Genomic DNA, 27,401 nt, shown 5'->3' on the forward strand with positions numbered 1-27,401 from the left:
GGGGATGGATAAGGTTCAAAGTAAATTTATTATCAAAGTACATATGTCACCATAAACTAACCCTGATTATTTTTGTGGGTTAGGGTAAACACAAAGAAACACAATCGAATATATATGAAAAACCACACACAAAGACGGGCAACTAACGTGCAAAAGAGGACAGACTATGCAAGTACAAAAAAAGAGAGAAAAAGCAATAATAATAAATAAATGAGGAATAAATATCGAGAGCTTGAGTTGTAGAGCCCTTGAAAGTGAGACCTTAAGTTGTGGGAACAGTTCAGTGATGGGGTGAGTGAAGTTATCCCCTCTGGGTGAAGAGTCTGATGGTTAAGGGGTAGTGACTCTGAGGTTCTTGTACCTTCTTCCTGATGACAGCAGCGAGAAGAGGACATGATCTGGGTGGTGGGGGTCCCTGATCATGGATGCTGCTTTGCCGAAACAACCCGCCCTCCTGTATACCGATTCGGTAACAACAGCGGTGCCGACACGTTGGAGAGTCTAATGCAGAGGAGACAGGGCTGGGACCGTGGTTTGAGTTGGGGTCCGGTGCCCGACATGATTCAACTTCGAGGGAAGAGTCTGAACCGGGATGAGTAACCAGTTTAACCGGCTCCTCGTTATGTCATCGCGCAAGCGCAGCAGCCTTTCGCCAGTAGTAAAGATGGCAGCAGTAAACCTGGCACAGCGTCCGAATCTTTTTCGCGGGAGATTGGTTCCGGGTCATCCTGGCGGAAGAGGATGTGAGGGAACAATTTGCCACGAAGGTGACGTCACCTAAGACAACATTGGAACAGCAGCGGTGAATCAGGTGAAGCTAAAGCCGGGCGGGGGTCGGCGGTGCCTGGGGTCCGGTGTCCGCTGAGGGGCTGGGATTCAGGGCTCGGATCTCTTGCTTGTGATCCAGGGATCTGCCACTCAGAGACTGGGATCTCAGAGACTGAGGTCCAGAGCCTGTAATCTAAAGATCTGGGATCCAGAGTGTGTGGGTGAGTGACACTGTCTGGGGGAGGCCGAAGGTGGGGGGGGGGGGGGAATAAATTGGAGTTAATACAAAGTCAATATAAATGGGTGTTGGACGGCCAGATAGACTCCGAGGGCTGGTGTCTGTGCTCTGTAACCCAATGACTCTTGTGAAATTTGGGTTCCAGTCACAATATTGCAGCCCTGCCTTTTATTAACTTCTGCAACTTTCTTGCCTCTCTGAGTAAAGGCATGTCAATGTTTAGAGGAAATAGTAAGCACAGGATTATGTAAAGATGGTGAGCTTGGTGGTCAATATGGATTCAGTGTTTTGTGCTGTGTCTTTCTAAATCTGACACATACGTGGGGCTGATCAGTGGACCATTAAACTATTTATGTCCACCTCCTCTGCATTCTGCCCCTCAGTGATGTTGTAGGTTGTCACAAATAAAACAGCGTCAGGCGTTTTATGTTTAAGAATAACTGAAGCAACTCATTTATTGTAGTCCAAACACTGAACACAAAGTGGGGTGAAAACATCTTCACGCAATTATGTCATCACCAGCCCCTTAAAGTGAACCCCAACTCAATGTTGATAGGTTTCAATGAGATCCCTCCTCACTCTTCTAAACCCCAGAGAGTGCAGACCCAGAGCCATCAAACATTGACCCTTATGTTCCCACCAGTTACATTACCTTACAGCGCCATCTGAAAACATCATGGTGGCCAATCCTCCATCCCCCACCCCGCCTCTATCTCCCACCACCTCTTTCCATCTCTCTCTCATCCCTTCCCTCGCCCCCATTCTCTCCTTATCCATACCCCCTCACTTCCATCCCTCCACTCCTCCATTACCACTAATTGTTTTTATTGCTGTTGTCTTAACACTCAGTTCCGATCAGCATTCTCCAGCTAAATATTAGGAAGCCCAAAGACAACACTTCTGTTCTTCGGACTCCCTCTCTTGGCCCTGCTGTGGTCTCAACCAGACTGATCCTAAGATAAACTCTGACCTCTCATCGACACGGCCCTGACACTCATTTTCACCCCTGAGGTACCGTTCGGCTCTGCCTCTGGTTTCAATCAGTTGTGACTAACACCCTCAGCTTTGTCTTGGTTAACTTCTAGACAGCTATTCCTGGCTGGTCACTCACCTTCTGTCAGGCATCTGTCAATCAATCTACTATGAGAATAATTCTGGGGAATGATAGGGTTAATGATAGGGCTTGCTGCACCCGCAAAGCAAACAGCGTTATGAAGGACCCCACGCATCCCTCATACAAACTCTTCTCCCTCCTGCCATCTGGCAAAAGGCACCGAAGCATTCGGGCTCTCACGACCAGACCATGTAATGGTTTCTTCCCCCAAGCCATCAGGCTCCTCAATACCCAGAGCCTGGACTGACACCAACCTACTGCCCTCTGCTGTGCCTATTGTCTTGTTTATTATTTATTGTAATGCCTGCACTGTTTTGTGCACTTTATGCAGTCCTGGGTAGGTCTGTAGTCTAGTGTAGTTTTTGTGTTGTTTTACGTAGTTCAGTGTAGTTTTTGTATTGTTACATGTAGCACCATGGTCCTGGAAAACGTTGTCTCGTTTTTACTGTGTACTGTACCAGCAGTTATGGTTGAAATGACAATAAAAAGTGATTTGACTAATGTAAGATGAGTGTTTGATGGCTCTGGGTCTGCACTCACTGGGGTTTAGAAGAGTGAGGAGGATCTCATTGAAAACTATCGAAAGTTGAAAGTCCTAGATAGAGTGGATGTGGAGAGGATGTTTCCTATAGTGGCTGAGTCTAGCACCAGAGGGAGAGGGAGGGCCATCCCCTTACAACAGAGATTCGGAGGAATTTCTTTAGCCAGAGGGAAGTGAATCTGTGGAATTCACTGATGGCTGTGGAGCCCAAGTCAGTGGGTGTATTTAAAGTGGAGGTTGAGAAATTCGTGATTAATCGGGGTGTCAAAGGCTGCAGGGAGAATATAGAGGAACGGGGTTGAAAGGGATGGAATGGAGGAGAAGATTTGATGGGCTGAATGGTCTAATTCTGCGCCTGTGTTTTGTGTGTTATGCTTCCAGAATCCTAACATTTCACTATAATTCTGCTTGTTGCCCTTTGCTCGCTGATGATTTGTCTTCTGGTTAAGTTCAGGTCCAGCATTTTCAGTCCCCACCCCTCAGGTTGTCTCTGTAACCCCCTCAGGTGCTGCCCTTCCCTGCTCCAGTTGCTTCCCTTCAGTTCTGGCATCCATTACACGCTCAGCCTGAATCTTGTTACCGCCCTGGCATCCATTACACACTCAGTCTGAATCTCGTTACCACCCTGGCATCCATTACACACACAGTCTGAATCTCGTTACCACCCTGGCATCCATTACACGCTCAGTCTGAATCTCGTTACCACCCTGGCATCCATTACACGCTCAGCCTGAATCTCGTTACCACCCTGGCATCCTGACCTCCTCCTCCTTTTCCTGAAGTTTTATGGCAAACAGCTGTAAGGTGTGTTACTGCCACCTCCGGAACTGGAGTGTGGCTTGGGATATCTAAATCTAATTTGTATTTGTATCAAATTCTATATTAAAAAAACCTGTATTGTTAAGGAACTGCTCTATATGTTTACATCAATAATCCTGTGATCTTTTCTGCACAATATTGATAATGCTGTATTTTATTCTGTGATAACTTTAAAATCAAACCATCCCCTCTCTTGATTATGTCTTAGACACCTCACCAGTACGTGTTCAACTGTTTCTTGTTGATTACAACACTCAAACCTCCCATTACTGTGTCTCTTCATTAAAACAATATACTATTTAACCCCGTGTGCCCAAACCTCAACCTCCATATTATTGCTTCCTTGACCATCTCACCTCTTTCTGCCTTCAGTTGCCGAGGCCCTGGCTGCATGATTTTCCATTCTACACCTCTCTGTTTCTTATTTCTCTTTTACTAGAGTCTCGCACTGAGCTTTCGGACATCCCCCACAAAGTATCAGAAAGATTGCCCGTGTTCTTGTGAGGTTCCCCAGGATCATTTACGATGTTACAGATACGATGGGAACGTAGTTATTGCTGGTGAGCAGGTACAATAGGCCCCACTGACTCAATGTACTTTACAGAGACCAGAGGCAGCGGCAGGATTTGTCGAGCGGGCGGTTATCATGTTCGGTGACATGGATTTTGAAATCGAAGAAGATAAGTTGTGAGTAATCATCACTTTGAGTGATCCAAGACTTTTGTAACTGTCCGTTGCTCATATTTGAGGTGGGCTGTAACAAGCTCAGGTTTATAATCCGTCCGTAACTGAACGTGACCAGTGATGGTGCCTTAACCCCACTGCTGAAAGCAAATCCCACTGCTTTGAGACTGCCTGGAGTTGTACAGTTCACCTGCTGATGGTCCAGTGTGCCTTGGGTGCACATCAAGCTGTCCTGCTGAACTTCCTGTCTGGCACTTCCTGTGATCAGTGTAGATTGGTCTCATTTAATAATCAATAGACAGGCACTCGATCAATAGAAAACAACTAACTCCTCATGAAGTCCTCATATACACCAGTTAGACTACCTCAAGCCTCCTGGTTAGTCTTGCATGAATTGTCTACTTCGAGACATTGCATGAATTGTCCATTTCGGTACGTTGCATGAATTGTCCATTTCGGTACGTTGCATGAATTGTCCATTTCGGGACGTTGCCACCTCTGATAAGCTTTGTTGTGGTCTGTGTCAGTGGACCTGCTGATATCGATGGAGCCATTCCAATAGGAACCCTTGAATCTGACCAATCAGAGAGAGGTTTTGGTGCTTTAAAAAGAGCCTGGGAGCCATTTGATGCTTTAAATTGGCTGGAGAGGAGGAGATACGTCTCTACCGAAGGAGATGTAAGGCGCTCTTTCCCTCTGCTACCCTGCAGGTCACCCTTGGTCATGGTGTAGCACCTGCTTAGCCCCCCGATCATGGTCACGTGAAGCCATGGGAGCAGGTGGTGGATGGTCGTATGAGCAGCCGGTGCACATCACAAGTCCTGGTTTTGCGACCACTGACGCCTGGCAGACAACCTCTGAAAAGTATTGGTAATGGCTGGGGTCACCCATCTTCTAAAGACACTGCCCAGAAGAAGGGAATGGCAAAACAATTCTGTAGAAAAATTTGCCAAGAACAATCATGGTCAAGACCGTGATCGGCTACGTAATGTGACACAACACGTGATAAACAAACGATGCTTTAAAACCCATGTGGTGCTTTAAAAAGAGAATGGGAGCCTTTAAGATCACTGGCCAAGTGGAAAGGATATTTCTACTAAACTAGGTTGACCAAACTCAGGTTGGGTGATGGCATTGCAGGAGTGAACTTGCCAGGTTAATTTTCCATCCATTCCTGCTCTACACACTTACAGTGAGGCCCAGTGAAGTGCCTCGTCTCCTGTGTGGGCCTGTTACAACTTTGCTGTCTGATCTACAGGCATGGGGTTGGTCTCTCTCTCCCCCTCGAAGGGGTGAAAGGCGGGAGATTGGAGCTGAGAGGAAGTTGGATCAGTCATGATGAAATGGCAGAGCACATTCGATGGGCCGAATGGCCTAATTCTGCTCCTTTATCTTATGGTATTTCAAAAAAAAGCAGTTGGCACTACTGAATGTAAAAGTTTTGCACTTTTTTCTTTGGTATTTTTTATTGTGATGAGTGAATTTTATTTTTTAAATATAAAAAGATTTCAGCCTTCTGCACTCAATACTGAATTCTCCAACTTTAGATAACAACTTTGTTTACCTGAGTCGGCCATTTCTGCTGTGACTCAGCCAAGTACCACAATAGTAATTTTTTCTCTGCCTGCCCTGCTGTGCACATCCCACTGATCTGCTGTGAGCCAAACCAAGCACACAGCAAGAAGGGTAATCCCTCTCAAATGGGTCTTAACCCTCTGGACCCGATGACTCGCCCCCACGGCGTATCTGGCCTCGCCCCGTCACGCTTCCTTTGGCTGACCTGCCGATCCTGCCTCCTTCTCGGCAGCAAGAAAACATCTCTCCTCCCTCTTATTCCCACTTCTGACTAAGCTGAAATATTCACTCTGCTTCACCCTCCACAGACGCTGCCTGACCCGCTGAGTGTTCCCAGCTTTCTGTTTTGATTTTAGATTCCTAGCCGATCCTTTGATTTTCGGGTCAGGCCCTCCTCCTCCCACTCCCACATCCCCTCCCTCTCCCTCTTCCTCTCTGCTGCTTTCCCTGCGCCCAATTCCCAGAAAATTAGATTATGAGAACACTCAGTCCTCTTTTATTGTCATTTAGAAATGCATGCATGCATTAAGAAATGATACAATGTTTCTCCGGAGTGATAGCACAGAAAACAGGACAGACCAAAGACTAACACTGACAGAACCACATAATTATAACATATAGTTAGAGCAGTGCAAAGCAATACCATAATTTGATGAAGAACAAACCATGGGCACAGTAAACAAAAGTCTCAAAGTCCCCGAGTCGATCGACTCCCGAGTCCCCGATAGCAGGCAGCAAAAGGGAGAAACTCCCTGCCATAAACCTCCAGGCACCGTCAACTTGCCGATACCTTGGAAGCAGCCGACCACAGCCGACACTGAGTCCGTCCGTCCGAAAACTTTGAGCTTCCGACCAGCCTGTCCGATATAGCTTCCCGAGCGCCATCCTCTGCCGAGCGCCTTCGACCTCTCCCCGGCCACTGAAACACGCAAAGCCGAGGATTTTGGGGCCTTCTGCTTCGGAGATTCCGGTTACCACACAGTAGCAGCAAAGCAGGCATTTCAGAAATTTTCCAGATGTTCCTCCGTACTCTTATGTCTGTCTCCATCAAATCAGAATTGTGCACAGTCCCCTACTTGACAGATAACAGACATCACCACCCAAGTGGCCGCGCGCATGATCGAGTTTGACCCTTCCCAAGTCCCTCTCAGGAGAGACAGCAAACCTGATTTTACTGTCAGTGAGTCAATATTCATTGGTGGGGGGGACCCAATGGGCTGTCACCCATTGTCCAGAGAGGGTGGTGGTGTCACCCACTGATTCAGAGGGTTAATATCACGGCCGTGTCCAGTGAAATGAAATTTTAGTATTTTAAGCATGATATAAAAATGTCAACTGTTGCAGGGGAATTCCGACCGTGCCTGGGACTGTGACGCTCAAAAAGGATTCTCAGAACCTAGTTGGGATCAGCATCGGAGGAGGTGCCCAATACTGTCCCTGTTTGTACATTGTGCAGGTGAGATACCCTCAGCCATCCATTGTACGGAAAGTAACCCGTCTCTCACTGCCTCTACGGTTCCCGTCTGCCTTGTTTTATTAGAGGTACAGGCCCTTCCAGCTCACTGAGCCGTGCCCCCCAGCGACCCACCGATTTAACCCCAGCCTAACCACCGGACAATTTACCTACTAACCAGCTCGTCTTTGGACTGTGGGAGGAAATGCATGTGCACGCTTGAGCGTACAAACTTTTTACAGCGGGCGCTGGAGTTGAACTCTGAAAAGCGTCGCGCTAACCACCGTGCTGCTGTGGTGCCCCGCGTGGTTTCTCCATTGGGATTGGGTCTCCAGGAATTTAAAGGGATTCTGTTTGTAGACCGGCCCCGGTGAATCTCAGTTCACTCTCTTTCCCACCTGCAGCATTAAACGATTCCCTCCCTTCTGTGTTTCTGGACATTTGCTGTAGCTAACTGTGACCCTCCAGTAGCTCGTTCCGTAATATCTCTTCGGGTTACAGTCAGGTGAGTCTGTACGCACAGTATGCCTACAGACATTACTCAGAGACTGGCAGTCACCATTCGAGTTTTAGCTTCGGGTGGAAGTAATCGGAAATGCGATGCTACCAAGCGGACCAATCACAGTTGTTGCAGTCTGCGTCACCGCGACGCGTAGTTACATTTTTGGGGAGGTGCGCGTCAGGCTACGGTGTCGGGTACGCGGTATGGTGTAGATTCGACGCAGAAGTATAAATTGGCCTTAAGGGTGCACACACCATGGCCACTGCTTCCAGCCTGAGACAGGCTTTCCAAAGCCCAGCGTACACGAGGATCGTGCCTCAGACTGAATACTTCTCCCCTGCGTTATAGGGGCAGCCCACAGCAACTCAGTGCTGCTGACCGGGTGGGAAGACTGATAATTTACTCAGGGAATGCGACTTCCATCTCTGAATCCATAGTGGGAATATTGTCCTTGGCTTATTTTCCAACCATATCAGAGGAGGAGAGAGGGGGTAGGTTCGAGGGGGATGTGAGGGGTAAGTTTTTTACTCAGAGAGTGGTGAATGCCTGGAATGCGCTGCCTGGTCTGGTGGTAGAGGCAAATACATTAGAGGCTTGTAAGAGACATTTGGATAGACACATGGATGTGAGGAAGGTGAAGGGATAAGGACATGGTGTAGGTAGGAGGGATTAGTGTTTGGGTGTTTCTGGTCCAGTACAACATTGTGGGCCAAATGGCCTGTACTGTTCTGTGTTCTCTGTTCTACTGGTGGATATGTTACGTTGCTGGGCTGACTGCAGTGTGTGTAATTGTCAGAAATGGCAGCAACTGAGGACACATCAGGCCATTTTATATGTAAGGTGGTTGGAGTCCAAGTAGGAGGGATTTGCTGTACACATACAGAGGTCTGAAGCCCCTCTGGGTCTCAGTGCCTCAGGAGAGGATTGCTTGTACCGGGGGTGACTCTGCTTCCGCTCTGCCCGCATCCCCTGCTCCTGATCCACCTTTTGATGCTCCTGTTCCCGCTCCCAGTCCGGATCTACTCCGGGTGAACCCTGCCCCTGTGACCCAGTGGAGCCAGGCCTGACCCGTGTCTCTGCCGGTAGGTTTTCGATAACACTCCAGCTGCCCTGGATGGGACGTTGGCTGCAGGCGACGAGATCATCGGCGTGACCGGGAAGTCCGTCAAAGGGAAGACGAAAGTGGAGGTGGCCAAGATGATCCAGGCTGTGAAGGTCAGAGGGAAGGGTCTGTGCAGCTCATGGGGGTGGGGTGGTGAAGAGGAAATGAATAAGGTGAAGGGCTCCCTTCTGCTTGGGAGTGGGGTTAATTGGGGTGGGGGGAATGGGGGAAAAGTGGCAGAGGATGTCAGGGAAGCCCTGCGGTGTGGGATAGTGGAGGGTAGTGCCTTCGGGGGGGGGGGGTGGTTGGGACAGGAGGTGGACGAGGCTGTGTGAATGGAAGAGAGCGCAGTCTGAGTTTAATTACGTCCGTTACTTCAGCAGCGATCCCCATAACAGACCAAAAATAGACATGGGACCAGAGACTGCCTGTTCCATAAAGTTGGAAAGAGTGAGCTGGAGAAGGCCATTCAGCCCTTTCAGTTTATTCCATCCCTTCAGTAAGATCATTTGGCCCAACGTCGATGTCCCCATATCACCCAATTCCTTCTATACCCAGAAATCCTTCCACCCCCTTCCTATCGTTCGGTGAGCAGAACTGAACACACTACCCCAGGTGAGGCCGGACCAGTATTTGCTGAGTCTTGGCGCAGTTCCCTTGAATTTAGACTCAACCTGCGGGAGGAACGTTGGTAGGAGGGAAGAAATCAACGGTGTTTCAGTTCGAAACCCCTGCACCTTGGGACTGAGAGTTGGAGAGGTGATGTGAGAGATGCTGCGGATGTGGGAAGCGTTGAGCAATGCTCACAAAACGCTGGAGGATCTCAGCTCCTCCACTCTGGAAGTTGCCTGACCTGCTGGGTTCCTCCGAATGGTGGGGGTGGTGAGGGAGGATTGAAGTGAAAAGCCGGGAGGTGATAGATGGGAAAGATAAACCCCAAACCGTCCTTCCAGGTGAGGAAGAAGTTCATCTGCAAACCCGTCGGGGTCATCCACCGTATCCAGTGCTACATCGGGTCTCACCCACGTAATAACCTCTTCTACCTCGGTGAGACCCGAAGTAGATTGGGGGACCCCTTCGCTCCGTCTGCAACAGAGGCGATTTCCCAGTGGCCAGCCTCCATTCCCATTCTGACAGGTCACTCCGCCGTCTCCTCTACTGCCACTCTCAGGCTGGAGGACCAACTCCCCATGTTCCATCTGAGTGGCCTCCAACCTGATGGATGAACAGCGATTTCTCTACCTACCAGTCATTTCTCCTCCCTTCACCTTCTCTTTTTTTTACCATTCCCCATTCTGTCTTCCCTCTTACCCCTTCCTTTTTGCACCACCTCCCTGTGGTGCCTCCCCCTTCCCTTTCTCCCGTGGTCCACTCACCTCTCCTATCTAATTTCCCACTCGGGATCAAGAAAGCACATTGTTATTATTATTATCAGATTCCTCTTCAGCTTTTTCCACCTAATCTTTTCCACCTATCACCCCCATGTTTTCCATTTAATTCCCCTCCCCCACCTTTTTCTGGCTTCTCCCCCCACTCCCCAGTCCTGATGAAGTGTCTTGGACCGAATTGTCGACTCTCTTTTCCTCTCTGTAGACGCTGCCTTGACCTGCTGAACTTGTCCAGAATTTCAAAAACAAAAGAAGTTCTACAGACTCTGGAAGTCCAGAGCAACACACACAAAATGCTGGAGGAACTCAGCAGGTCAGGAGGTCAGGCAGCCTCTATGGAAATGAATAAACAGTCGATGTTTTTAATCATGATTTCCATTCCTGTTCCGACACGCTGGTGTATGGCCTCCTCCAGCATCTTGTGTGTGTTACTCGGGCTTTCTAGCATCTGTAGAATCTCTTGTGTTTCTAACGATGAACTGTGGTTTTGAGCTAGTTAAGTAACTTTATGTAATTAATTTGTTTTTTTTAAACTCTCCTTTTAATGTCCTGAAAGGGAGAAGTTACAATTCATTACAACAAACTCCAGGCTGATCCTAAGCAAGGCAAAACCTTAGACATCGGTAAGTAGTATTACCTGTTCAGTATGTTAATGTTTACCTCCTCGTTCCCCTCAGTGTCTCCCTAACCAACGTCTCCACCACTTCACCCCCGGCATTGTCTGGGACCCACAGCTGCCCCGCTGAGCTCCTCCAACTCCTTGACTTCACGTGAGGAGCCCAGCACCATGTGTTTTGGAGGCGGCCTGTTGTGGTCAGTATTTCCCTCTGGGTGGGGTGACTTTTCCTGCTCCTGTTAAACTCCTGGCAGAAAGGTCAGGGTTTTTATCTGATCATGCAAAGGTGCTGTAACTGCGAGGATCCCATCGGGCTGGGAAATTCTTCTTCTCTTAAGCCCATCACCCCTTCTGGGGCATAGGCCTCTGCCCACCAGAGTCCTCTGTCCTGTCCTGGGCCTGTCTTTCAAGATCCTTCCTCTCACAGGGACGAGGCCTTCAGAGCTTCTGTTGGTGTTTCTGGAGCACCGGGTTTTTATGGGATGCGGTTGCTAACTTCATGCCAAACCCTCCTCCTTTTGAAGCTGGGCTTGGGACCGTTTGTGCAGAGTTTGGCTTGGAAACAGAACCATTTAAACCAGAGGGTCTCAACCTGGGGTTCACAGACCCCTCTGTTATTGGTCGTGGCATTAAAAAAAGGTTGGGTAACCCTGATTTAAACTCTACATTGTCATTCCTATGTGGAATAAATTATTGTTGGAAATTATTAATATTTTATATTTACTTCTCGGTCCATTTTGCCTTTTGTTTCTCTGTTTATAGTCCCTCTCTGTTGCTCATTCTGAATTGGATTTGACTGTATCCTTCCCTAAGAATCCCATGTTTTTGAGTTAGACCATATGACATAGGAGCAGAATTAGGCCATTCAACCCATCGAGTCTTCTCCACCATTTGGTTATGGCGAATTTATTTTCCCTCCCAAATCCATTCTCCTGCCTTCTCCCTGTAGCCATTGACACTCTTACTAATTAGGAATCTATCAACCTCCTCTTTAAGTATACCCAATGACTTGGCCTCCACAGCTATCTGTGGCAATCCCAATCTACTTGTTGGGCTTGAATATAACCTGATCTGCAGATGGAGTGTTTTTAAGTAATTGCGTTCAAATTATCTGCAGTCTCATGTTGCATTCGGTGTGAAAAATTATGAGGGGTATAGACAGGGAAATGCAAACACCCTTTTTCCACTGAGGTTGGGTGAGACTAGAACCAGAGGTCATTAGCTGAGGGTGAAAGCTGAAATATTTAAGGGGAACCTGGGTGGGGGAGCTTCATTACTCGAAGAGTGGAATGAGCTGCCAGTGGAAGTGGTGGGTGTGGGTTCAATTTCAACATTTAAGAGAAGTTTGGATAGGTACATGGATGGTAGCGGTATGGAGGGCTGTGATCCAGGTGTGGGTCAATGGAACTAAGCAGAATAACAGTTTGGCACAGACTAGATGGGCTGAAGGGCCTGTTTCTGTGCTGTAGCGTTCTATGACCCAATGAATTCCATAGCTTCTCCGCTTTGGATAAAGAAATTCCTCCTCATCTCTGTTCCCTGATACTCAGTGAGGTCCGTGGGTCTCTCTCACAGACAGAACTGTCAGCCTGCATTTGTGAAGCAGCGTATTGTGTCTGAGTGAAGGAGGTGGGACAAGATGAGGTACAGGGGTGAGGAAGGGGTGTAATTCTGTTAAATGCCACAGGTCCAGTGGCTGTCAGTAGGTGAATTCCTCCCCGGACAGACTGCACAGTTTAGTTTTCCTGGGACAGAGCCCACAGCTCTACAGGGATCCGGCAGGTATGAGACTACAGGGTGTGTGGAAGGGGGGATGCTGGTATTGCTTCAGAGTGATGCTCTGTGCCTGTCTTTCACAGTTCTGAAGAAGGTCAAGCACCGGTTGGTGGAGAACATGAGTTCTGGCACGGCCGATGCTCTGGGTCTGAGCCGTGCCATCCTGTGCAACGGTGAGTGAGCTCGAGTGTGGGGCCGCGTTCAGGGAACAGGCAGGTGATTTATCCAGGGTCAACACGTGACACGAGCACGTTGGAAACAGGAGCACACCCAGGCCATTTGGCCCCTCGTACCTGTTCCAGCATTCAATAAGATTGTTACCGATCTTTCACCTCAGCACCACCTGCCTGCACTGATCCCATTACATGCCAAAGTCTATTGATATCTGAGAGTGAGGCCGGGCGTTAACTGGGGAGGTGTAAGGGAGGGTGGGTTCCTTATGCTTGATACCCTGAAGGTGGAATCTCATGTGGATAGGGTGGTGAAGAAAGCTTTTGGTATGCTGGCCTTTATAAATCAGAACATTGAGTATAAGAGTTGGGATGTAATGTTAAAATTGTACAAGACATTGGTAAGGCCAAATTTAGAGTATTGTGTACAGTTCTGTTCACCGAATTATAGGAAAGATGTCAACAAAATAGAGAGAGTACAGAGAAGGTTTACTAGAATGTTACCTGGGTTTCAGCACCTGAGTTACAGAGAAAGGTTGAACAAGTTGGGTCTTTATTCTTTGGAGTGTAGAAGGTTGAGGGGGAACTTGTTAGAGGTATTTAAAATTATGAGGGGGATTGATAGAGTTGACGTGGATAGGCTTTTTCCATTGAGAGTGGGGGAGATTCAAACAAGAGGACATGAGTTGAGAGTTAAAGGGCAAAGGTTTAGGGGTAACATGAGGGGGAACTTCTTTACTCAGAGAGTGGTAGCTGTGTGGAACGAGCTTCCAGCAGAAGTGGTTGAGGCAGGTTCGGTGTTGTCGTTTAAAGTTAAATTGGACAGCTATGTGGACAGGAAAGGAATGGAGGGTTATGGGCTGAGTGCAGGTCGGTGGGATTAGGTGAGAGTAAGTGTTCGGCAGGGACTAGAAGGGCCGAGATGGCCTGTTTCTGAGCTATAATTGTTATATGGTTATGTAGCCTGGAGGGGTTGTGTGGTAATGGGGACCTGCTCCCACTACCTATTAAGTGCTCCTATTGGTGTGTGTTTCAGTAGCTTCTGACAACCAAGTCCAGCTGCTGGCCTCCAAGTGTGGCTCAGCTACTAAGCTCAGTGGAATCATTTATACCGACAGGAGAAGGGGTAAAGGCAGGTTACTGGCACCTTCGGGCAGATGGGGCTCATCAGCTGTGGTTGGCAGCACGTCTGGGACAAGGAAAACCCTGGACTCAAACCTCCGCTGCCTTGTGGCCATACCCACTCGTGGGGAAGGCTTCAGGAGTAAACGCCGGGGAGGAAACCCGGAGCTGGAGTCCCTATGACAGTCAGTCCTATGTTAAGTTCCGCGCTGACTGGCAACTCCTGCGACGCTGCTGGCACCAAACTGTATCGGCCTCTGCCGTTCCTTTGGGTCCATCAGCTGCGTGGAGAGGGGGAGCCTGCTGCACAGGCAACAGCTCGCTCTCCTTATCGTACAGCCCTGGCTTGTGTATCTAGATGGCTGGGTCACAACTTCTGTGGCTGACTCCGACCTCACGAGGAAGGGTGGTTGTTAAGGGTTCAGTGACAAAACGAGGAGGCCATTCAGCCCGTTACATCTGTGCCTGTTGAAGTATGGCTCCGCTGCCTGGTCCAACCTTCTAACCTGTGGGGTTCGGAGGGAATGAGGCGGGGTTTTATTTGGGGCAAGAAGGGAGTGATGACAAGAGTTTATCACGCGTGATGGGAGGGGAGACAAGGGGTTTAAAAGGAGAAAGATCCTGTAAGTTTATTCAGGGCTCATGGAGGTTTGTTCGGGGTCAGAGGTCAGAGTTAACGGGGCCGAGACCAGAGGTTATTGCATTTATGGAGGAGAAAGAAACCAGGCACCAACAGATTCACAGGACGGTCTTTCTTGCAGACGGACTTGTGAAGAAACTGGAGGAACTGGAGAGAACGGCGGAGCTGTACAAAGGTAACGGGAGGCGGGGGGTGAGACTGTCTCAGGGCGGTGTGCCGGAAGACTGGGTGGCTGGAAAACCGTGATCGTTGGAAGGTTATCACAGAAGCGACATGTTGGAGAGGTGTGGGGGTGCGGGGGAATAGGGTTTTGGGTGTGGAGATTGCAGAAGTGAGGTTGCATGGGCTGGGTGTTGAGGTTGCATGGGCTGGGTGTGCGGGTGGGCACTGGGTTTGGGAACTGTGGGTGTGGTAATGAGGTTCTGGGGCGGACGTAGGGAGTGTGGATGTCGGGGAGTACGATGGGTGTGGGGTGTGGGAGTGGAATGAGTGAAGCGTGCGAGGGCAAAGGTGTGTGGGTCAAGATCGGTGGGTGCAATGGGTGAGCGCTATCCCCATTAGTGAGGGCTGGTGTGTGTGTGTGTGTGTTCGTGTGCAGTCAAGGACAGGTCTGTGTGTCTGTGTTCAGGCAAGGGCTGGTGTGTGTGTCTGGGTGTGTGTGTACAGGTGAGATCTGGCTGTGTGTGTATAGGCGAGGTCTGGGTGTATATGCAGGCAAGGGCTGGGTGTGTGTGTGCAGGCAAGGGCTGGTGTGTGTATCTGTGTGTGTGCAGGCAAGGGCTTTGTGTGTGCGTGTGTGCGCGCCTGTGTGTTCAGGCAAGGACGTGTGTGCTTAGGCAAAGGCTGGTGTATGTGTATGTGCAGGCAAGGACAGGTCTGTGTGTGTGTATTCAGGCAAGGGCAGGTGTGTGTGTGTGTAGGCAAGGATTGGTGTGTGTACAAGCGAGGGTTGGCATGTGTACAATTGAGGTCCGGGTGTGTGTGCACAGGTGAGATCTGGCTGTGTCTGTATAGGTGAGATCTGGGTGTATATACAGGCAGGGGCTGTGTGTGTGTGTATAGGGGTGAAGATTGAGGGTTGAGTGTGCAGGGCAAGAACCAGGTGTGTGAGTGCATGCGAGGTGGACGTGTGAGAGCTGTGTCTGGGCCTTTACTTGTCCACGTGCCAAAGGCTGTCTCTGCAGTGAGGAAGAGCAGGGAGCAAGTGCAGAGCCCGTTTATGAGGCTCATTGTTCCCACGTTCAGGAGAGAGAGGTGTTAACAGCTTTGTGTTCAAAGTGCTAAAACATTTCCCCCTTTTCAACGTGTGACAGGACTGATGGAACACACAAAGAGGCTGCTGAGAGCGTTTTTCGAGCTGTCACAGACGCACCGAGGTAAGACCTTCTGTCGGTCCTGTTCATCGGTAACTTGGCCTGGCCTGGCAGGAGGTGTTGTTATGCAGCTCAGAGCTTCGATCTTCACTAGGAACAGGCGAAAGAGGTTCACCCCCCCCCCATTGTATTACCCCAACAAATGCCTCCCTGAGCTAATGCAGGTGAGGGCTGTGTATATTATAATGGGAGAATTGTGTCCTTTGCCTGCCTCAGGGACTGGGGTTTGTAGCGTGGCCGATGACGATCGGAAACTAAAATCTGGAAAATGCTTCCTGTGGACGGGGAATTAGTCAATGATAGGTGATGGAGAGATTAAAGGAGGAAGTTATGAGGGGCAGGCCCTCGCCCGGGTTATGAACGCTTGATTTATAGATACGCAGTGGATGGGGGTAGACTTGCTGGCCTCCGTGAGGCTGAAGGGATCTTCTGATGTTGGGAATGTGGTGTTTCCCCGTGCCTTCTGCCCCCCCACCACCTCACTGAACTGCAATGATCGGGGTCTGGGTGGAGCCGAGGAGACTCAGTCGCTCAGCCCCTGAGGCACCAAGGACGGCTGGCGGCAGCCCACCTCGCGCCTGCTTGCTCTCCCACACGCGGTTTGTGCTCACGTCCAACCTGCGAGCAGTTCGGGTCTCGGGCGGTCCACAGGATCAGATCCTGTTGTAACTTGCGGCCTGCCCGTGTGTTTCCTGTGGCTGGAGGCTAATGAGCAGATGGCATTGACTGACAATGAAACAGCAGAGGCACAGGGATAGGTGTATATAGTGGGTTGTTTTAATTTGGGACATTAAGCACCAAGCTCCAAGGATATAGACTCCTATAGCACAGAAACAGGCTCTTCGGCCCATCTAGACTATGCCAACCTGATCTACCTGCACCCAGACCATCTCTCTCCAAATCCTTCCCAGCCGTGTACCTAACCAAACTTCCCTTGAAATGTTACAATTGAATTCTGTTATTTGTCAGCTTGTTCCACGGTCTGAGTGAAGAAGTTGGATAAATTTGTTTTCGGGCAGGAACCGGAGGCGGTTAGGATAGACTGGGAGGTTAATCTACAGAGCTGGATGAACTTTGAGGTGTAGTTCCCCAAAGGGGTTTGGTGCTGCTGCTGTCAGTCGGGCTCGCACTGTCACCAGTGTTTTGGTTTGTTTCAGCGTTCGGCGACGTGTTTTCCATCATCGGGGTGAGGGAACCGCAGCCTGCTGCCAGCGAGGCCTTTGTCAAATTTGCAGAGGCTCACCGGAGCATCGAGAAGTTTGGCATCCGACTCCTGAAGACAGTGAAGCCGGTAAGTCCCTGCCTCATCAGCACACGGCAGTAACGTGTGTGTCAGGCAAGTTCCCTTTGCTCAGTGAGGACACCCCTGCAAGGTGGGTCCAGATCCACTTTGAAATGGTCAGGTGGGGATGGAAACGCTGAGCCACCAAACCTCCCGATTTATAAATATGGATGTACCTTTGCTCTTCGTCACTGAGTAATGGCTGACATTTCTACTTGCAGATGCTCAGCGACCTGAATACGTACCTGAACAAGGCCATTCCTGACACTAAACTCACCATCAAAAAATACCTCGATGTCAAGTTTGAATATTTGGTACGTACTTGGCAAAATTTTCTTTGGATAGCAACCTCTCAGCCCTGACCCCAGCTAATCCCTCCTCCCTTCTCATCCTAACTCCAGCTAATCCCACTTTCCTTCTCATCCTAACTCCAACTAATCCCATTTTCCTTCTCATCCTAACTCCAGCTAATCCCACCTCCCTTCACGTCCTAACTCCAGTTAATCCCATTTTCCTTCTCATCCCAACTCTGGCTAATCCCATTTTCCTTCTCATCCCAACTCCAGCTAATCCATTTTCCTTCTCATCTCAACTCCAGCTAATCCCACCTCCCTTCTAGTCTTAACCCCAGCTAATCCCAGCTTCCTTCGCATCCTGACTCCAGTTAATCTCATTTTCCTTCTCATCCCAACTCCAGCTAATCCCACCTCCCTTCACGTCCTAACTCCAGCTAATCCCATTTTCCTTCACGTCCTAATTCCAGCTATTTCCATCTCCCTTCTGGTCCTAAATCCAGCTAATCCTTTCTCATCCCAACTCCAGCTACTCCCACCTCCCTTCTCACCCTAACTAAACTTCATTCCTGTCCATTTTTTTCTGGTTTAATGGAACACGAGTTGTTAGAAATGGACTCTGCTTTGAAATTGAAATGAGCATTGCAAAGGACCCAGTTGTGTTCTCTACACCTGGTCTCTTTTGTCTCCCACAAACTGGAGAACTGGGTGCTGAGGAGCTACTGGTTGAGGTAGGTCGCTGTCAACCCCGTACAGCTGAACAGCGGTGGCCAAGTGCTCTTGACCAAAGGGCCTGCAGGTTACCGGCCCATGCCTCTCACAGCCCAGTCCAAGGCTTCACAACAGATCTCTGCCCTCCACTGTCATGGGAAACAGAACTCAAGAAGTACTACACTGTTAGCAGTGAGGGAGCATCACGCTGTTGAAGAGGCGGTAACGAAGGAGTGCCTGGCTGTCAGAGGAGCAGGACTGAAGCTGATCGTAAGAACTTCAATCGGAGCTGGAATTGACCCGTGGAGCCTGCTCCGCCATTCAATAAGATCCTGGCTGATCCGGCTGTGGGCTCAGCTCCATCTACCTGCCTTTTCCCCATAACCCTCAATTTCCCTGCTACGCAAGAATCTATCCAACTATGTCTTAAATATATCTAATGAGGTAACTTCTGCTTCCCTGGGCAGAGAATTCCACAGATTCCTTGCTCTCTGGAAAAAGTACCCCCCCATCTCAATCCTAAATCAGTTCTGCCAAGCCTTGAGGCCATGGCTGGCACGGTAGCGTAGTGGTTAGCACAGGCTTTACAGTACCGGAGACCCGGGTTTGCACGTTCTCCCCGTGACCGCGTGGGTTTCCTCCCACAGTCCAAAGGCGTACTGGTTGGTAGGTTAATTGGTCATTGTAAATTGTCCCGTGGTTAGGCTAGGGTTAAATTGTGGGGATTCCTGGGCAGTGAGGCTCAAAAGACTGGAAGAGCCTGTTCTGCGCTGGATGTCAATAAAGAAACAGATGTCTCCTAGTTCTAGTATAACTTACCAGTGGAAACAACTTTCCTGCCTCTAGCTTATCTATTCCTTTCATAATTGTTGTATATTTCTATAAGGTCCCTCCTCATTCTTTTGAATTCCAGTGAATATAGTCCATGGTGACTTAAATCTCTCAACATAGGCCAACCTCATTATCTCCAGAACCTACCTGGTGAACCTCCTCTGCACCGCCTCCAAAGCCAGTTGCTTTATCCGCTACAGTATCATTGGCCTGAAGTCACGTATCTCGGCCAGGGCTGCACTATCAGCATCAGAGAACCCGCACTCCCCACCTGGTTGACAGGATTATGACTACAGAGCTGTCACTGTTGGATTACAGAGCAGTGGGTGGGGTCAGAGCGAGTCCTTGGACGGTGACGGGGATGGGTGGCAGTGTCCGAGATGGGGAGAAACACTAGCTAGCGTGTAGAAGAACCACACTTGGCCGAGCTACCAGCTCTCCTTCCTTGGGCAGTCTTCCCGGTCAGCGGTGATGATGGAAGTGTCACCTTCGTGGCCTGGATTGAGGGTGTTATTGTGAGGTCCTCTGCTTGTCTGGATATCTGTATTGGACTCCGTCTCCAAAACTATGGATCCTCCCCTCCCCTCCTCTTCTCCAGGTACTCCACTGCCTCTGTTCCAGAACTGCCTGCTAACACCTCTCTCCCACCACTCCTGATGTCCCCCTGTAACCCAAGTTCTACATTCCAACCTTGGGAAAAAGTGGTCACAGTGGAGGCATGAGTTGTCTACACTCCCGCCCCACAGTGAGCACAGATCCATCCCATCAACTGTTACCAGCAACACTCAGGAGCTGACTGCATTGGCAGCATTGGGTTTTGTCAGAACTTTCAGAGGAGAAGCTCCAGACGCTGAGGGCCCAGGACAGGGGATGGTCCAGAGGGAAAGATCTAGAGGAGATGTCCCAGGCAGTGAGAGCCCAGGACAGGGGATGGTCCAGAGGAGATATTCCAGACAGGACCCAGAACAAAGGGGAAGACATAGAGGAGATGTCCCTGACTGTGAGAGCCCAGAACAGAGGGGATGATCCAGAGGAGATGTTGCTGACAGTGAGAGCCCAGAACAGAGGGGATGGTCCAGAGGAGATTTTCCAGACAGAGAGGACCCAGAGGAAATATCCTAGACAGTGAGAGCCCAGGACAGGGACTGGTCCAGAGGAGATGTCCCAGACAGTGAGAGCCCAGGACAGAGGGGATGATCCAAAGGAGATATCCCAGACAGTGAGAGCCCAGGACAGGAGATGGTCCAGAGGAGATATTCCAGACAGGACCCAGAACAAAGGGGAAGACATAGAGGAGATGTCCCAGACAGTGAGAGCCCAGAACAGAGGGGATGATTCGGAAGAGATGTCCCTGACTGTGAGAGCCCAGTACAGAGGGGATGATCCAGAGGAGATGTCCCAGTGAGAGCCCAGGACAGGGGGAGGTGGGTCCCAGACAGCACTGAAGGCTGGAGTTGTTCAGCCAACTTTGAGTTGTACCTGGAGCCAGCTGCGACCTTGCCGACCACGTTAACCTGACCGTGGACGAACCCGGCGAGTGCCTGCGGTGACCTGGTGTTCCATCGCTTCAAAATCAGATGCGCTGAACTAATTAACCAAACCTCACTCTGCCATCTGCCCAGATGGGATTTGCCCGTTCCACACTTCTGGAAATCTCGCCCCATTACTTTTTACCGGCATGTCACTGAAGTGTACATTTCCACCCCACCCCACATCCCCATGTCAACCACCGACCTTTGCTGAGGGGGTGTACAAACGTTAATCTTGTTGGCTGCCTCGTCTTGCTCGGAACCTTGATCTGTAACCTCTCTCTCTCTCTTGTTCGGCGCAGTCCTACTGTCTGAAGGTGAAGGAGATGGACGATGAGGAGTACAGCTGCATTGTGAGTGATGGCATGGGGCTGGTGGGTCTGTGGCTGAGGGCAGCCGGGCAGAGCAATGCTCTGAGGTCAACTGATTGGGGGACAACGTCAGACTGGGCAGCCTGGCCACCTTCCGCAGTTGGTGCGACTGGAGAATGGTTGGTAGGCCACTGTCCTCAGAGGGCCGACAAATCGGTGGGCTGGAGTTGGGGGTGGTTTGAGGGGAAGTATACCAGGTGGACAGGGGTTTCTGACACACTTTGAAAGGATAGGGGGGCAATGGCTTTAACTGGCGATTATGGCCACTTGCAGCATGGGCATGGATAGGTTCAGCCGTGGCTGGAAAGGGGGAGGGGATCCCTGGTACGGGGTTTGGATTATCCATCTGGGTTTGTGTGTTTGTGTGTTGACTCGGAGCCATCTTCCCACCCCCCGTGCCCCGCACCACCCGGGGTATGTGCTGCTCTCAGCAACGTCAGGAGTTCTGACTACACAACCTCCCTCTTTGCCCCACACCAGGCCCTCCAGGAGCCCCTGTACCGGGTCGGCACTGGGAACTACGAATATCGCCTGATTCTCCGCTGCCGTCAGGAGGCCAGAGCGCGATTCGCCAAGATGAGGAAGGATGTCCTGGAGAAAATCGAACTTCTGGACCAAAAACATGGTTGGTTTTAACTTTCTGTGCCGCACACACCATGGTTTGGGGTTGCTCTGGTGGCTTTGTTTGTCCCAGATCAAGAGGGCTTGGGGTCAGGTGCTTTGTCAGGTGTGATGGTGCTATTCCAGGTATGACGGTTCTGTCCCAGGTGTGATTGTGCTGTCCCAGGTATGATAGTTCTGTCCCAGGTGTGACTGTGCTATTCTAGGTGTGACGGTTCTGCCCCAGGTGTGACTATGCTATTCCAGGTATGATGGTTCTGCCCCAGGTGTGACTGTGCTATTCCAGGTGTGGCAGTTCTGTCCCAGGAGGGGCGGTGCTATCGTAGGTGTGATGGCACCTGGTCAAATGCTCTGTCCCAGGTGTGACAGTGCCGTCTCGGGTATGCTGTTCCAGGTATGATGATGCTCCACCAGGTATGCTGCCTCAGGTGTGACAGGAACAGATTAGCTCGTGTTTAGCTGTGCCACGTCACTGCTGCTTTACTGTGTGACCGATTCAGGTCAACTGGAGCAGCGTTGTTGTGTCTGTAGCTGGATCAGTGTGTTAGATCAGCGCTTACTCATTCGTCCTACCTGCCCATTTCAGTGGAGAGTATGATATCCACTCACCTTCCTACCCATTCCTTAGTCTCTGTTTTCATTATACGTTGCAGGGGTGGCCTGGTAGTGTAGTGGTTAGCACAACGCTTTACAGTACCACGGACCTGGGTTCAATTCCCGCCACTGCCTGTAAGGAGTTTGTCTATTCTCCCCGTGACCGGGTGCTCTGGGTTTCATCCGTAGTCCAAAGGTGTAGTGGTTGACCAGGAGCAGAATTAGGCCATTCAGCCCATCGAGTCTGCTCCGCTGTTCCATCATGGCTGATCCCGGATCCCACTCAACTCCATGCACCTGCCTTCTCCCCATACCCTGACTAAACAGGAAATGATCAACTTCCGCCTTAAATATACCCACGGACTTGGCCTCCACCGCAGTCTGTGGCAGAGCATTCCACAGATTCACTATTCACAGGATGGGAGGTAAATTGTCCCGTGATTAGGCTAGGATTAAACCGGGGGATTGTTGGGTGGCACCGTTCGAAGGGCCAGAGGGCTTATTCCGCATTGAATCTCAATAAATAAATAAAATTGCACCTTGCCCATTAAATAAAGACTGAGGAGAGACAATGGTGGGGGTTATAACGTTGTTAGGGAAAGGGCTAATCTGAGGGCTAGCTGGGGTCGATGAGGTATCTTTACATCAGGTGTAATTGAATGGGAGTGCAAATACAGAAACTCTCAATGAGACAGATACTCAACTAGTCGCAGTGAAGTCATTGAAAAAATAGCAAAGATAATGTAGCTCTAACAGGCAGCAGGGGTCCCCACAAGGATGGCAAAGGGCTGCAGTGATTGGGGCCACTGTTGTGAATCATGATGAAAATTACCTGCAAAATAAAAAAAAAATCTACAGATGCTGGAATCAGAGAATGCTCAAATCCCGCTGCAAGTCAGTCAGCATCTGGGAGTCAACAATCTCAGGTCAGTGAACTGAAGAACAGGGCAAATGTAGAAAACCAACTGCAATTAAAGGTGAAGAGAATCTGGGATGGGATAGGGTGAGATGTGAGGGGAAGATAGAATCATATTTACAATCGCTGAGGTATATCATGAAATTTGTTGTGGCAGCAGTACAGTGCAAGATATGAAAATTACTATAGGTTAAAACAAATACATCATGCAAAGGAGAAATAGTGAGGTATTGGGCTCCTGGAGCTTTCAGAAATATGAATAGTGGCAGGGCCGGGGGGTGGAGGAAGCTGTTGAGTGTGGGTGACGAAGATTGGTGTTGGCCATAGAGATGCTTCTTAATGGCAACTACTCTGTCTGGAGGAAGGACAGACTGGGAACAAACTGAAACTGTGAGTGTTAAGTAACAGTCCTGCGAGTCAAGCTTTTATGGAGATGGGAACTGGCCAGAGATTTTATAAAAAAAAGCAAAGGAATTAGAAATCTAAATCAAAATTATAAAATACTGAGGCTTGTGAAAAGCGATGTCGCCCTGTGGTCAGTGATCCAAACCCCTCAGACCCACTCTCCCTTTCTCTGTCAAGTCTGGTAACCATCTCTTCCCATTCGCAGTTCAGGACATCGTGTTCCAGCTCCAGCGCTTCGTCTCCGCCATGTCCAAGTACTACGACGAATGTTACGCCGTCTTAAAGGACGCGGACGTGTTCCCAATCGAGGTGGACCTGAGCAAAACTATGCTGAACTACAGCCCGAAGGACCTTTATACCGATGCAGAAGAGGAGGAGGAAAACGGAGAGAAACTCTTCGACGATGAATAGAGTTCTTCTGGAAACCCTTATTGTTAAATAAGACCAAAGTAGGTTGTCTATAATTGGATTGATGCTCGTATTTATGTCTCCTGTGATGAGACTGTTGTCCTGTCACAGGGAATCCCTGTTCTACAGACATTGGCTGTGTTCTTGGATTCTGTTCTTGCCTCCTCTGTCACAGTTTCCAGAGGTGGCGTGTGTGGAACTCCAATCTGCTGCAGGTCCACATCCCTGCTCTCCACTGCGAGCCGGGCACTGCGCCCTCGCTCGGGTGGCCCACAGCGTCTGCGGCTCACCCAGTGGAACATCCAGTGAAATCCACCTACCGGGAAACGGCCAGTGCTCGGATCGTTGACTCTCCTCCGCGGTCTGCCCTCTCGCTCTGTGTTTGGGGGACGTGGCAGTTTAGTACCTGTGGAAGTACTCCCTGTTCAGGCCCGTATGCCGATGGTACGGCGTTTTCCCCATTTAATTCCGTGTTCTAGACCGTGTGACAATCACTGAACGCTGCATTGTGTGGGTATCGGGAGTGTTACTGATGGGCGGTCTCTGTTGACAGGTTTCCACATCAATCTCGGTACTCTGGGTCTGAGAGATCCCCCGGATCTCTGTTCTTTGGGCCTGAGAGATCCCCCTGACCTCTGCACTCTGTGTGTGGGAGGTCCCCCGATCTCTGTACGTGGGGTCTGCGATTTCTCCCTGATCTCTGTTCCCTGTGTGTGGAAGTTCCCCCAGATCTCTTCTTTGGGCCTGAGAGATCCCCCTAACCTCTGTACTCTATGTGTGGGAGTTGGCCCCCGATCTCTGTACGTTGGGTCTGAGATTTCTCCCTGATCTCTGTTCTTCGGGTCTGAGATTTCTCCCTGACCTTTGTATTCTGGGTCTGAGATTTCCGCTTGACCTTGAGCCAAATGGTAAACTGTCACTCTGCACATTTTGGAGAGCATAGGCGCAGGTTGAAATGAACAGACAATGTCAATCCACCCACAAGTGATGGAAATGAATGTGAATGAACGAGTGTGAGCTCACCTCAGCCCCGGAATATCAAGCGCTCTATGGAACAGGGTCGTGTATGCAGGACTTAAGAGATCAGTGCAGATCCCGTGTCTCCCCGCACAGGGTAGAAGCAGAGGGAGGACTCGGTATCTGCTGCACAGCATGCAGTGGATTGAGAACCTGTCAAATCCCCTGGCTGTACTTTGTGTGGGGCATCCCTTTACCTCGGGCAAATGGTGACACTCATCATCGCAGAAGCCATACAGCAGGTTATGAAAATCCCAAGTAAACACTGGCACATCCTGGGAGTAGAAATTAGTATTCCTCGTAGGCTGGTGTGACACCTACTGTACTCATGGGCTGTGTGAACATCTCCTACTGATTACAATGCTCTGATTTTATGGGAAATCTCCCCGATGATTCATAGAGTCACTCCACACAGAAAAGGCCCTTCAGCCCACTGAGTTCATGCTGACCAACCTTTACACTAATCACATTTTTTATTCTCCCCACATTCTCATATCTACCCCAGATTTTACCCCTCAACTACACCAGGGCCAATTTACAGCAATCAATTAACCCACCAACCCGCTCAGCATAGGGATGTGGAAGGAAACCCAGACAGTCACAGAGAGAACCTGCAAACTCCACACAGACAGCACCTGAGGTCACGGTTATACCTGGGTCTCTAACGCTCTGAGGATCTGGGACCATTCTCCACTGCTGTATTCCAGGGATGTGGGCCGCTCTCTGTTAATCACCATATTCTGGGGTTGTGGGACATTTCGGTCCTATACTCTAGACGTGTCCACGTTTCCTGATGACTTTTAGATGCTCGGTTTTGAACATATTCTGTTGCTGCTTCCACAACTGAGGGAATGGTGAATGTTTTCCACCAGTCTGGTGAAATCTCTCACATCTTTTTGCCAATAAAATCACTCATTGTCTCATGGTTGCAGACTTCCATCTGTGGGACTGAGACGGAGACGGTGTGCGTAGTCTGTGAGTTTCTGGCTCAGTGTTTGCTTTACTGAGTAACTTAGCAAAGGGAAAATCATACGGAAAGTAACTTTTGTCTCAGGAGTTGCTGTTGGAACCTGGTTTTTATTGACCTGGTTTTCCATATCAGTCCCACAGCGGTACACTCCTAACTGCTAGTGTCAGAGACACGAGGGATCCTGAAGGTGCTGGAACTCTTGACCAACACACACAAAATGCTGCTGGAACTCAGAAGGTCGGGCAGCATCTATGGAGGGAAATAAAGAGTTGACATCTCGGGCTAAGACACTTCGTCAGGATCAGGGGAAGAAACATGTACTGTACCATCGGGTGTGCAGATGACCATAAGACCATATGATATAGGGGCAGAATTTAGGCCATTTGGCCCATCGAGTCTGCTCCACCAGTTCATCATGGCTGATCCAATTTTCCTCTCAGCTCCGATCTCCTTCCTTCTCCCCGTATCCCTTCATTTTCTGACCAATCAAGAATCTGTCAACCTTAAATATACATAAAAACTTGGCCTCCACTGTGACAAAGAATTCTACAGATCCACCACTCTCTGGCTAAAGAAATTCCTCCTCGTCTCTGTTCTAATTGGATTCCCCTCTATTCTGAGGCTGTGTCCTCTGGTCCTAGACTCACCCACCATAGGAAACATCCTCTCCACGTCCACTGTTATCAAGGCCTTCCACCATTTGATAGGTTTCAATGAGGTCACCCCTCATTCTTCTGAAATCCAGTGAATACAGGCCCAGAGCCATCAAACGCTCTTCATTTGACAAGCCGTTTAACCCTGGAGTCATTTTTGTAAATAATGGGGAAGGAATGGAGGGGTAGGGAAAATGGAAAAGGGGAGGAGAGGAAGAAGATGGAAGAACAAAGTGGGGATGGGAATGAAGGAATGGGAAGGGTACAGGACATGAAAGTCAAAGGGAACGATATTGGGCAAAAGAATGAGGGACGGGGAAGAAGAGTGAGAAAGAAAGTTGTGTAAGAGAGAGGACAGTGCAGAGAAATATGTTTGAGGTCGAGACCCTTCATGAGGACTCGTGTTAGTTCCCCTCCTATCCTTTACTCCACTATCGTCTCCTATCAGATTCCTTCTTCCTCAGCTCTTTACCTCTTCCACCTATCATCTTTCTGCTTCTCACATCATCCCACCCACCCTCACCTGGTCTCACCTATCACCTTACGGCTTCTCATCTGATCTCACCTATCACCTTCCAGCTTCTCACATCATCCCACCCACCCTCACCTGATCTCACCTATCACCTTACGGCTTCTCACATCATCCCACCCACCCTCACCTGGTCTCACCTATCAACTTCCAGTTTGTACCCCTTCCCCACCTTCTTATTCTCGCTTCTGTCTCCTTCCTCTCCCGTCCTGATGAAAAGTCTTTGCCTGAAAGTTCCCCTGCACAGATGCCTCCTGACCTGCTGAGTTTGGCCATTCTGGCTGGCTGCAGAGTGTATTCACAGCTGAGATCAAACCTCACACAGTAAGGGGAAGGGAGGGGATCGGGGGTTCGTAGGACTGACAGTGAGTGGGATATTGGGTGATAGGG

At 49.7% G+C, this 27,401-nt stretch overlaps 1 protein-coding gene across 2 annotated transcripts; it reads left to right on the top strand.

Moving 5' to 3' along the window:
- Positions 1–722: 722 nt before the first annotated feature.
- On the top strand, positions 723–25,784 carry pick1 (protein interacting with prkca 1). 2 transcript variants are annotated; one of them, XM_072271808.1, is made up of 13 exons: positions 723–811; positions 4,085–4,167; positions 7,084–7,195; positions 8,781–8,909; positions 10,741–10,807; positions 12,660–12,749; positions 14,630–14,683; positions 15,822–15,884; positions 17,039–17,172; positions 17,385–17,477; positions 20,830–20,880; positions 21,379–21,523; positions 23,640–25,784. In XM_072271808.1, the coding sequence occupies exons 2-13, from the start codon at positions 4,127–4,129 to the stop codon at positions 23,843–23,845; spliced, it is 1,185 nt and encodes a 394-aa protein (XP_072127909.1). In that variant the 5' UTR covers positions 723–811; positions 4,085–4,126; the 3' UTR covers positions 23,846–25,784. The 2 variants fall into 2 exon arrangements, with proteins under 2 accessions (XP_072127909.1, XP_072127910.1); XM_072271809.1 differs by lacking the exon at positions 723–811 and adding an exon at positions 819–989.
- The last annotated feature ends 1,617 nt before the right edge of the window (positions 25,785–27,401 follow it).

The sequence above is a fragment of the Mobula birostris genome, chromosome 11 (genome assembly GCF_030028105.1).
Source record: "Mobula birostris isolate sMobBir1 chromosome 11, sMobBir1.hap1, whole genome shotgun sequence".
Classification (NCBI taxonomy): Eukaryota; Metazoa; Chordata; class Chondrichthyes; order Myliobatiformes; family Myliobatidae; genus Mobula; species Mobula birostris.

Coding starts and splice junctions, on each gene's coding strand:
- pick1 (XM_072271808.1), top strand. CDS start 4,127: ATGTTCGGTGACATGGATTTTGAAATCGAAGAAGATAAGTT. Junction 10,808..12,659: donor AGGCAAAACCTTAGACATCG/GTAAGTAGTATT, acceptor TGTCTTTCACAG/TTCTGAAGAAGGTCAAGCAC. Junction 17,173..17,384: donor TCCTGAAGACAGTGAAGCCG/GTAAGTCCCTGC, acceptor TTCTACTTGCAG/ATGCTCAGCGACCTGAATAC.